Consider the following 12609-nt stretch of genomic DNA (forward strand, 5'->3'; position numbering starts at 1 on the left):
TGCAGATACTGCAAGAAGTGAGAGAAAAGGATGGAGAATTAGAAAGCACAAGTATTCTCCTTTCTCAGGGCTGGGAGGACAGATGGTGGGTCTGTTCCTCACAGACAACACAGGAGATGTTTAATTTCAAAATCAAGTTTTGATAGTATGAAACATGAATGGAGATCCTGGGGTTTAAATTTAGGTAGTTTAGGGTTTGGTGTTCCTATAAACTTCCTTTAGTCCAGGAATTTAATTTTGTGTTATCCAAGTCCTCTTCAATGTGTCCAGGCTCCTTGTTCCCTGGGCATGGGAACCTTTATGTCCTTGGTGTGATATGATATCCTCCAGGATGCCAGGCTCTGTTCTGTGCTGCAGGGACCCATAAGCCCTACTCCCGCTAGGCATTTCCAGGCTTCTCAGCCCTGGAAAATAAAAAGTCTGAGATATTAGCCACCCTGCAGAGCTGTGGATGGGTGAGTCCTTGGCAAATGTGCAGCTCAAGAAGCCAGGAAGGAATTAGGCAGGTTCTGAAAAGAATCTGTTTCTTTTTTTCTTTAAGTTCATTAGAAACTGCTCTGCTGGTTCAAAGCTGACTGAATTTGATGAACTGGCATTTTCTGATAAAAACCTGTTGTTTTGAAGACAATTCCTGCCAGCTGTAGGACATCCATTATTGCCTGGTGGAGCTGCAGTGACCAGTGGGAGCCAGGCCAACAAACTCTGAGCCACCATACCCAGGGAGCACAGCCCTGCTCAGTCTGCACCTCACCAGGCTCCACGAACCAGGTCCTGCCTTCACACCAGGCCAGCAGCAGAGAGGAGCAGCGTTACAGGCAGCCAGGTCCTTCATATCCCTGCAGCCGGTGGCCTTTCTCTGTTGACGCAATGGGGCTACCAAAGCTCTGTCTCTCCAGAGCAGTTTCTAATTTGTTTATTGATGTTGACAGAAGCCCATTTTTACTTCTGTCAGCAGAGGTGATGCGGCTGTAAATGAACTGGCTGCTCTGCCTCCCTCATTATCAGCAAAATTGCCAGCTAAGCACTAACTTCTGGACCCTCTGTGGCTGATACATGGAGCAGAGCAGCAAAACACGTGGCCTATTTACATTTCACTACACTGGGGGTGAGAAAAAATGTGGGTTTTAACCCCTGAATTGATTGAGTTCATGACCAGGGAATGTATGTGTATGCAGGTGGCTATATGGCCCCATGGAAGTGTATTCTGATCATAATTGATCTAAAATAACTGAGGCTTTGTTAAGGTCTAGCTATTTTGCCTCAATTCATACTTTCAGAATAAAATTCATAAGATATAGATGGGGATGACAAGAAGCTGATAACCCTGAAGTGATTTGCAGGTTGTTCTTTATAACAATATATATAACATATACATAAAAGAACATTAGCTCAGATTATTGTAGGCATGACATTACAAAATGACCATTAACTTCAGATAATTACAGGGAGATTGGCTTTAATTAAGACTATATTTTCATGTTTATGTCTCTCCCTCACTGAGATCCTATTCCAAGCATGTTGTTTTGAAGTTCCTTTAATATACATTTTATGTTTTTGCTGGGCACTTAATAACTCGACTGGAGTTCAGTGGAGAGATTGTCACAAGCAGAAGTGGAAGGCTGTTCCTTTGGCTTTGGCCCCTCAGCAGCCAGCAGAAGCAGAGTCTGATACACAGCCAATGGATGGGATGGTGAGAGAAGGTCATGGTTTTGTTCACTTTGAAGAAGCCTTAGCATTGAAACCTTGCTGGCAGTGTTGGGATCACTGCTGGAAAGGCAGTATTTGGGCTAGAACTTGTCCTTGTGCAAGAGCAGGCTGCACAGAGAAGGTTTGGGCCAGGGACCTCCAAGTGCTTGGCAGATACTCAATGGCAAAGAGGTGATACAACATTTTGCAAAGTATCTGGGAGTATTCCGGCGTGTTTCAACCACCATTCTCTGTGGGCATCCCCAGCTCTCTGTGCTGCAGTTGCGTCACATAAATTAAATTGCCACACCAAAGCTTTCAGCAATCAGCCCAGTTATTTTTTGAAAACAATAGCTAATTTCATCAAAAGGCATTTCTCCTATGTTCCCAGATGTTTTTACCCTCTTCGTCCCAGTGCTCTCTATCCAAGGAAACAAGATAAAATCCTGTATTGGTCATGGATGGAGAATTTTCCTGGGCCAAGGGTGGTCCTGTAATTCCTTTATGTCCAAGAAGATGCTTGGCTTTGTCTGGCCTGACTTCTGTCAGCAGTTGAGTGTAATGGACAGGATGGTGGTAGCCAGAGCTGCCCAGCAGCACCCGTTCTCAGTGGTCCGCCCTGTCCTTGCAAAGAGACTGCAAGGCAGTGGGACTGTCTGCTGTGGGACACAGGGACAGGAAGACGCTCTGAGCCTTGTAGTATGGGATTTAGGATAGGCAGGTGCATAAAGCGAGGAAGTGTCCTTAGAGAGGCTGAACGAGTGGACTTGGGAGCTTAGGAGGGAAGAGGAGTTTGGGGCGATAGCCAAGCAACCCCCAGCAACATGTCTAAGACCAGCGTGACAGCTGCTCCTTGTCCCTCGGGCGCTGCCCAGAGCCTCTGCGGCTCCTCGTTCTGCAGCTGTGAGGAGTTTCCTGCTAACCAGAGCTCGGCCTGACAGCAGAGCTGCTGCTGCGCAATGGCTTTGATCCTAACGCGGCGCTTCCCGGTCAAAAGGGCCCTTTCGGAGGCAGGTGGGTGGCGCACGGGTGTGCGAGCGCTGCTGCGGCTGCGCTGGAAGCAGCAGCTGGAGAGAGGAAGGGACGGCAGAAAACACCTTTCCTCCTTCATCCTCCAGAGCTTACACAAGTGTGCCTTTTGTCCCACAGTTTTATACGCTCCCAAAGATGCCCCTGCATACATCGCCGCTTTCAGCTCTCTTCCGTGATTTGGGAGTGCAGTCCCCTGACCCAGGAGACAGCCCAACCCCAGCAGGGCTCCAGCACTGGCCCAGCCTTCCAAAAGCACTGCTCTGAAGCTGTATCTCATTTAAACGTGCATGCTCAGGTATAGGTAATTCTACCAGCTACTTTAATTTGTGCTTTTCCAGAGCCCTCCATTTTTTTCCTATGATGAGTCAATGCAGCCTTCCAGGAGAATTAATGGGCACAGCTGGCTGCCTGGGGAGTGCCAACCTCTGCCACTGCTGGGACTGAGAGGCAGAGAGAGGCCTTCACTGAGAGGCCCTCTTTTCTCTCCAGGTTGTGAAAGAAATTTAAACTTTTCCATCAGGTCACCATCAAGACAATATTCTTAAATCAATACTGCTCTGGGACTGAGCAAACAAGAGGGAGGTTGTTTGAAACATTTCTGTTCCAGGTTTGGCTTGAGTACAGCCTTTTTTATGCGTGTGTAAACCCAGAGGAAACTTGTGTTTAACAGTGTAGTCTGTTGGGAGCATGAATACTGTCCTCTGCTCAGTAATTAACCCTAAAAATAAATACCTTGGGAGCGAACTGTGCAAGAGCCTGTGCTATGACACAGCAAGGGGGATCAGGCCACCAGTGGGGTTTCAGCATGTGCTTGGTGCGTTTCTTTGAGAAAAACATTTCCAGCCAAAGTAAATGGGGTGGTTTCCCATTTCCTTTAGTTAAATCACTCCTTGGCAACAAAGGAGACACAGACCTGCAGCATCCCCAGATTTTGGACAGCAATATGAGCTTTGGAGCATTTTATATTGCTTACAGCCCTCCTTTAAACTCTTAAGCAATGCCTTGGGGCCAGGAAGGTCACTGGTCTCTGCTGGCTCTTGGGCTAATGATTAGAGACACCTAGGGGCCAGGTACCTTTTACCTGCCAGCATGGCCACCCTGCTGGGAAACATCAGGTTTGTTTGCAGAGGTGGTTTGCAGGAGGAAAGTGCAATTTGGGGTTACCCAGACCCACTGCTGGGAGCCCTAGATGTTTCTCTCCACTCTCCACCTTGCTGATGGCTCCAGTCCTCCCACAGAGTTTAATTTGGTGCATATACCCTTCTGCACCGTGGATCTCCTGTGCCTTTGTCACGTGGAAAATCTTGAAGATGGTAACTTCCTGGACTGTAGGCACCTTTCTCAAGAAATGCCTTTCTCATATACTTGCTGGGACAATGGAATCTGGTAATTCTTGGCTAAGGTCTGAATACAAAACCATGTGAGAAGGCGTCATCACTGGATGATTGTCCCTGCTGCATTGGCTTGGGACCCTCACTGTAGTCCCAGCTTGCCCACGTTGGGTGTGCGGATTGCTGGCAGCCAGGGATGGGGCGGTACCGTGTGTTCAGCATTCACATTTACTGCACGCTCTCCTCGTGACAAAGGGGCTGAAGAGATGGAGCACACAAGAATGGGCTGCCTTATATTTCCTGTGCAATGCCAAAAAACAGCTGAAAGAGCTCATGATTCTAGGCTGATCCTCTGCTTTGCTCCAGTGTCTCTGGGTAAAACTGAGGCCTGCTGTCCCAGGCACCTCTTCCCAGGCCTGGCTCCTCCACTTTTTCTCCCCTCACCTGGTGCCACCAGCATCATCCTTGCCCTGCAGGACAGCAAACCCTGCCGGGATTCTTTGCTCACAAACAACCCTCTGAGCCACTTGCCCAGTTAGATCCATTTCAGTGCCACTGCACAGATAATATCAGGGGCTGAGGCTTGTTCCCAGCTGTGAGCTGAGTTCTAGCTCATGCTCCTTGCAGATGTCTATTATGCCATCCTTGAGCTGAGAGACTGAAAAGACGTGTGAAGAGCAGCCAGGATTTTACACTCCTGCATACACACAGAGAATGTGAAAACATGCAACTCCTCTAATTATACACTGTGGTTTCCAGTACAGCTTTTGTAACTGTGGATGGCATGGCAATGACTGGTGGGAAGTGAAGCTTCCTGAATTCTCTTAACTTCTGCCCTTACCTACTGCACCCATTTCAAGCTCTCCCAGGTAAAGCAGCTGCAACCAAACAGTGCTGGAGAGAAAGGGGAAGCAGAGAAAGCTAGAAGCCTCAGGAAACAGAAGTCATTCCCCAGAGCAGACCAACTCCTTTCTGTTCCCTCATCTAGATACATTTAAATGTCTCCTACTTAATTGCATTGAAAAGAATCCCAGCCCTTCCCTGGCAATGGTTGCTGAGAAGGCAGCGTTTCCCTTGATGACACGGGATGGGAAATCAGTGTGACTGTGCCAGGGGAGCCAAGAGCCCTGAGTGGCCACCAGGGGAAGCTCCATTACCTCATGGTCTCTTCTGGCTTCTCGTCTGGTGAGCATGGGCAATGAATATTATTATTTCCAAGAAGCACGTCATCAAAGCACTGCTCTGCATTTATTCAGACTGTCAGAAATAAACCACTGGAGAGCAATGCTAAACAGCTAAAGAGATTGAGAAAATTGTGGTTTGGTCACAGTATTTGGGGTGAGGAAGCAAAACTTCCTCACTGACAGCAGCCAACCCTTCCTTACAACCTCTATAACAGGGGTGTCACAGCTGCACATCTGCAGCTGCAAACCAGACAGCATCACTTTAGGATCCTGCTCTTGCTGTTGACAGACCAGATGGTCCTGATCCACAGGTCTCAGACTCAATGCTTTCCCATCACCATGCTCACAAATCCCTGAGACTCATCACAGCATCTGCAGCCTTCAAAGGAATTCAGTTGTGTTGCCTTCCCAACAGCACGGTGCTGGCTTTTCTGCACAAGCAAAGGCATGGTGTCACCTAAGAGAAATAATAGGCAGTAAGATCAGCTGGCAGTGAGAGCTGCAGCTGCCTGGGGAAGCTGGGCAGCCATATTCCTTCTCTGTCTTTTTTTTTTTTTAAGAACTGTAACCATGTCTACACAGATGAATTTGTCAGGCTTTGCCTCCATCCTTATAAAAAGATATACTTCCCTGTCCCTGTGGGTTTAGGTTGATGTGGGGAGAACCCAGAATCTCATCAAGTTCTGCACTGAGCTTTGGGTGCCCCATGTCACAACACCCTCTGCATTGTAATCCCCACAGAAAGCCATCTGCATATCCTGTCATGTGCCTGGCCATGCAGTAATATTTTCCAGTGTTTGTAGAGAGAATAACTTCCACTATGAGGTACAGGAGAGCAATTTTGGTCTTTTCAATAGTGAAGCTCATCACTTAATATCCACATACACAAAAAAAAAAAATATTGCAAATGAGAAATGCAGCCTTTTCCTTCCCTGTCTCAAACGGTCAAAAAACCAGAAACTAGTTTCTGACTGTATGCTTTTAGGAGAAATGAACACCTGAGGGGTCCCTCTCTCAGCACCATTGCTGCTCTGACCTTCCAGGATAGTGCAATAAATACTGAGCTTTCAGCACAGCTGTTGCTAAACATAAATACTTCAGCTTAACTCCTGCAATCCCCTTGACAAGGTTTCTGGGGCTTGGCTCTCTTGCAGGCCCAGGTGAACCTGAAAAGGAAGAGGTGAGCAGAAGGGCTGGTGCAGGTAGGGCAGCAGCCTGGGGATGTGCCCTAAAGCCAGTGCCCAGATCCATCCTCTGAGAGGCCGCGGAGGGGGGGATGCTGCCCCAACAGCTCCATGGAGTGTGTAGAGGATTCAGGGGGAACTATAGCACATGAAAGTGCAAAATTTATTCATCCCAGGTTGGCTGCTGGTGCCAGGGCATGGATAGGAAAGGGGATCAGGCTCTGGGATGTACTGAGCTGTTTGCTTGGAAGGTCAGTTGGTACAACTCTTCTTGTCCCAGAGATCAGGCAAAGCCAAAAGCAAATTATCTCCATTCAGCATTTGCAGGAAGAACTGGAGACGTATTTCTTGTATGGTTTGAAGGGGATTATTTTCCTGCAGCTGTAAATCAGGGTGAGAAGATTATGGAGACCATGGGGTTACAGGTCATTTTACCCATTCCCGTTTCCTCCATACTGCCTGAGCCTTTCTGCCACCCTGACACACAGACCTGTAAAATGGAAATTCAATAATTCTGTAATAAAAGGCACATATGTAAAAAACCCCAAATCTAAACCCAGCCACTGAAAGAAACCATCTAGATCTGTCTCTTACTTGCTGCATGTTTTCTAGGAGTAACAGCTTTAGTACTATGGCAAGTATATTTCCTTCTCTCTGCTCAGATTCAGCCTCTGGTTTGATTCCATGCACACCACAGGTTGTGAGGAGATTGACAGGTGTGGGCTCAGCTTTTGCAGATTAACAAAAGAACAATTCTGAACATTCAAAGGGAAATTCTCCATGTCAGCTAACGCAGTGCTGCCTCCTGATCTCTGCAGAGCTATTCCACAGACAAGCTTTGAAAATCAAGTATTTCCTCATTAACCCCAAGGGCCGCCTTACCTCTCCCCAGCTCCCAGGCTTGGAGCTACTCCTGCTGTGACTGAAGTGACAGGGGAAAACTAAAGGGGTGACAAGTCTTGAGTAGCACCAGTGGTTTGGTAAAGCGGTCTGCAACAGAGAGGGATAAAACTGGTCAGGGCTCTGGACCATCACAGCTTACTGAAGCTCTACCAGGGTAAAATGTAACTCAGCTTGTGGAGAGGCAAATGCATCTCCCATGGAGTTTCCTGGGGGTTGTTCCACAGGCTCCAGGATCCCCAGCCCAACCTGTGGATCCAGGTCCTCCCCATGGGCACTGGAGCCCAGACCTGCCCACACACTTCTGCCCAGGGAGGCTGGCACAGCTCAGCCACCTGCAGGATGTCATCCACAGCTCCGCTCCCTTTGGCAGCCAGTGGTGGGCCAGCAAGGACTGTGACTTTCTCAAGCCCCCTATGGCGGGGGTCATCTGTCTGCTGTGTCATGGTAAGAGGCTGGGAAGGAAGGAAAGCGGTGTTCTGGGATGGAGATGGTATACAGGCAATGCTGGAGGAAGCCAATGCTCAAAGAGCAGGTTTTTTGGAGGCATCTTGGTTTCATACCTTCTTCCTTTTAGACATATGAACCTGGGACTTCATACTTTTAAACTGACTTTTAAGGCTATGTTTGGATTTTCATTCTTCTCACCAAAGAACCTGTGCTGCAACCCTAAGGCACAGCTTGGCGCACAGTGCTGCCCAGCTCGGCAGCAACTGCCCCGGCAGAGCCTGGCTGCCAGACCTGCAGGAAGGGAGGGGCAGGATCTGCATCTCAGCTGACAGTGATGGGGTGAAGAAGGCTGTGTCAGGCACTGCCTGAAGGCAGTGGCTTGGGGCGCAGGAGAGTTGAACAGGGGATTAGGGCTTTTAATTAGTGAAAAGGTACAGGAGAAACGGGCATGGTACTGGATAGAGAAGAAAAGTTAGGGGAAAGCAGGTAGTGTTGAGGGAGACCAGTTTTGAGAGGTTTGGTAGTTACCTCCTTCCACCATCTGTTTACTTGTGATTTTCTTAGGAGTGTGTCACAATGCCATTGTCCCCTTCACCCACTGCTCAAACACTCCTGCTGAGCCTGAAAACAAACCAAAACCCGTGGAGCTCAGCTTGGCTGGCATCACTGTGCTGCCCACACTGCAGCAGCTGATGGGAGAGTGGAAGCTGAGCACCCTGCCAGCTCCCCTTCTCACCTCTGGTAGGGTTTGCCTCAGTCACACATCTGCCCCTACCATTCAAGTGAATGTTGCAGTAAAATGGCAAGTCCTCACTAGTAAATGAAACTTGTAAATTTTAACATATTTTTGAAGTTACTGTACCTTTGGTCTCTAACTTGGCAAAAAACATCCATCTCATTCCATTAGTTTTGGCTATCCAAAATCATATCCTTTGTTGTTGCACTGACTGCAAAACCCATTTCTCACTCTTGTTCTGACAGAGCTTCTCTGGACTGTAGAGCCAGCAGCAGCCTCTGGCCAGACTCTCGTGCATGGAAGGAGAAACACGTTGTAGGTTTGGGTCAACTCAATTAACAAGTGGAAAAAAACCCATCTCCAATATTTGACTTTTATTGCTCAGAGAAACAGACAGGAGAGACTGAAATACCATGTGGGCAAACAGAACATTTAGAAACCTGAAAGACACTCATCACATGAACAACACATTGTAGATGCATATTAATTAAAAAAACCCCAAACCATTAAGCTGGAAATACAATCACAAGAGATATTTATTGAACAAATACCGAGCTTGGTATTTCCTGAAAAAATATCACGGAATAGGGGAACAAAGCTCAGTCAACCTGTTCCAGGTGTTCATTGGACAGCAAGAATGAAGAAAAGCTTCTATGAATTCCTGGAGCTTTTGACTCCTGTAATTATTTCCTAAATCATGCAGAGTGCCTATGTTAGCTATATTAACATATTAACAAATGATCTGGAAAAATAAAACAGAGTAGTGTGTACACTGAGGAGAAAGAGAGGGCCAAGTGACTGAACTGTTTTGACAGGATGTTTTTAGATTAATTTATCATTTTTCTGTAAGAAGAGTTGCTTTTAGCAGTAGTTCTTGCAAAATTCAAGGTCATTAAAGCTTTCACGTGCCTTTCTGTGCAGCAGATAATTAAAGGCATTATCTAAAGCAAACTCAAAGCAGGAGTTTTGTATGGACAAGTGTACCTGGTTAGCACAAGCAATGAGAAGAGAGCCCAGAGTGAGAGCCCACATGGTGAAATGTCTCCATTTCTGCTGGTACAGAACTGATAAAAACCGAATGAATTAAAACCACACATCTGCAGATGCCACAACTACATCTTCATTCTGCTTTCAGACATTCTCTGATTCACCCAAGTCTAGTTAGTTTAGTTATTCTGACTGCAGTTGGTCATAAATCTGACCACTCTGGAGAACGTATGGTTGAGGTGTGGTTCTGTTCCCTGGAAAAACTGCATAATCATGAATACATCATCAGAATTCACAGAGAACAAGCCTGTGCCTGTGACCACTGACAGTGACGCACAGTTCTATTGGACCAGTGTTAGGACACTTCATCAGGGTCACCCTCGCTCATTAATGCACCACAGCAATGCCCTACACCCCTTCAGTCACATCTGTTAGCTTGAGTAAATACGGTCACATGACAAAGATTTTATTTTCTCTCGTTCACTGACTTTGCAGTAGAACTTGTAAGGACTTAAGTTCAGTGAAGCTGTGCAAAGATAGCCACCAAAGAAATACCTGGACACCAGGTGAGGCTAACTTTGCTTTGTGAATGTCCTACTGCAGACTCTTTTTCAGATGGCTCCTTAGCTTAATTTACAGTTTTGGCTCTCAGTAGATCACTGACAAGAAACCTCACAACTAATGAGGTCATACAGTCATGGTTCCCAGTGGAAATACGATTTTTGGCTGTTTAAACAGATCCAGAACCTAATGGACACTTCAATTACTACATTCACCATAAATGCAACAACCTTATTTTTATTTATCTTGGACAATCCACTCCATTAGAAGCTTTGTATTCACACCTTTTCTGAGGCATAGTATGCACCAACAAATTAAGAATTGTGTCCTTAAGCAGACAAAAGCATGACATGGAAATGCCCATACTAAACTGCACATTAATAAATGGATGTCCCACTGGAAATCAACTTTTCAGTTATCTCTCTGGTCACAGCCTTACTGGCAGGCACATTCTATCAGTCAATAGCAACTGTATAGGACTAGGAAGCGACACAGGCTTTGCAACACCAAAAGCAAATGCAGTGCAGCAGTAGCGACTGTGAGATTTACGTCCATGTTACTCTAAGTTTCATATGATATGACATGGTACCAACATGAGAACATGTTCCTCTTTATGAAGCCAAAAACCATCTGAAATGCAATGCTGCTTCAACTCAGATAAGTACGTCTGAACTGGGAATCTGCTAAGTTAAACCAACCATGTCCTCAGTCTCTGTTTCAGAATAAACATGAGATGATGTTGACTTATATTTTTCTGGTATTTTTGCTCGTGTAAGTCTCTTGTTGAATCATCTAAAGACAAGTAACAGCTATAAACCCAGCAAACACTATTCATGTTTAACCATTTACTGAAAAAACATTAAGTATAAAAAGGTCGGGAGACTTTTCAGTGATAAATATGGGAGGTAGACATCTCAGTTTAAGGTGGTTTGAAGGCCATTCATAACCTCCCTTAACACTTAGTAGGTGGCACTTGAGTAATTATTAACTTGCCTAAATTACAAAAATATGATGATGGTAAAATGATTATGGTCTCTGTTATATCTAAAGATAATAAAGTCAGAAAATTAAGAGACCAAAGGTACATGAGCACCTGTGAAAACAATTCTAAAAAGATTTTAAAAAATTGCTTCCATTTCACTCGTGTGGAAAAAGTGAACAGAATAATTACTGCTGTTTCCCTGAGCATCTTGCATCACATGACAGAAGATCAGGAAAAAATCCGAAATGCTGATGACCATCTCCTCTGCTCCATCATAGCCTCTTTTTCTACATCACTGTAACACCACTGTACCTCAAACACATGGGACATCATGTGTAGGCCACACCCAAGAAAAACAATGATAAACTCCAAGAGAAGAGACAGAATCATACAATACTGTATGACACAAGAAAGAAAAGTAAATTTTCAAGTGGGAGTCGCTGCAAATAAGTGATCTTTAAAAAGTCCTCCTAAAATACTACCTTAATTCAGAACAAAAGCCATGCTGTGTAAAACTCGACATATATTTGGTAAACATCACACCTCAAAATTACTTAAAGAAAAAAGATTGAAGGTATTTTCACAGAACTTCAGAGTTGGCAACCTCTGCTGTCAATCAGATGCTCAAATTGTTGCCTCAAAGTCAGTGGTCCATATCTTATCAAAAGCCATAAAATAATTTTTATCTTTTTTTAATAAAAACAGTAGTAAGTTTACTTCTGTCTTGTTCACATGTACCTTTCTTTCTAAAGGCCTGTGGCTTAGTGTTCAGAAATTTAAAAAAAAAAACCCTATAAATACAGAAAAATAAAGCTTAATAGCACACAACATGTTATTGTTGAAAAGTGCACTACAATTAATCTGCAGGTCAGAGACGCTTCGATCATGTTCATATTTTCCATGATTAAATCCTTAACAGTTCTTCATCTTCTTAATTAAATGAGAAATCTTTGATCCACCAAGGTTTTGGATGCCAAATTCTTCTGCCCAAGTGTATTACGAATAAACCTAAATATCTAAGAGCATTTTAGTAAACATGTATTAATGAAGAAATACTTACATCAGTATGTTTCAGTATCTAAGATAAAATAGTAACTTCAGATTGTCTTTAAATTGTGAATAATATGAATGTATTAGGTGCTTAACTTCCTTTAGCATTTTTAAAAAGTTTCCACTACCTTTCCACCCTAAATTACGATAGAATTACGTGTGATTAATTTTAACAGGTATTTGTGTTTTCTACTACAAATTATTTGTAAACTCTTCATTCAGGATCACCATGTGAACAAAATTAATTTCTCACAAGTCTATTTGACAAAATAAATAAAAAAACTATTTTATAAGTTCTCAGTATAATCTTCTGTCACTGCATACTGCTAACTCTATTATCTAGTTAACTATTTAAACTGCCATACTGACTCCCATTTAAAAAATATTACTGTGTTCTTAAATTGAAATTTACCTCTTGTTGCAAGTATGTTAGAATAGCTGCTAAAACAAAACTTTGGGAAGCTAAATCCACAACGGAGAAAAACAGGATATCAAAGATGAGCAGTGTTGTTTCATTGCCATAAAA

The 12609-nt window shown here is 44.5% G+C and overlaps 1 protein-coding gene across 1 annotated transcript in view; it reads right to left on the bottom strand.

Annotated features, from left to right (window-relative positions):
* Positions 1 to 8862: 8862 nt before the first annotated feature.
* TMEM67 (transmembrane protein 67) overlaps positions 8863 to 12609 on the bottom strand; it is a 33897-nt gene continuing 30150 nt past the window's right edge. Inside the window, exons 28-29 of the mRNA XM_017730401.1 lie at positions 12496 to 12609; positions 8863 to 12049 (exon numbers count right to left, since the gene is read on the bottom strand). Coding sequence (XP_017585890.1) covers positions 11969 to 12049; positions 12496 to 12609 — 195 coding nt within the window. The 3' untranslated portion in view covers positions 8863 to 11968. The remainder of the gene's footprint in view (positions 12050 to 12495) is intronic.

Source organism: Corvus brachyrhynchos, unplaced genomic scaffold (genome assembly GCF_000691975.1).
Source record: "Corvus brachyrhynchos isolate BGI_N302 unplaced genomic scaffold, ASM69197v1 scaffold302, whole genome shotgun sequence".
NCBI classification, from domain to species: Eukaryota; Metazoa; Chordata; class Aves; order Passeriformes; family Corvidae; genus Corvus; species Corvus brachyrhynchos.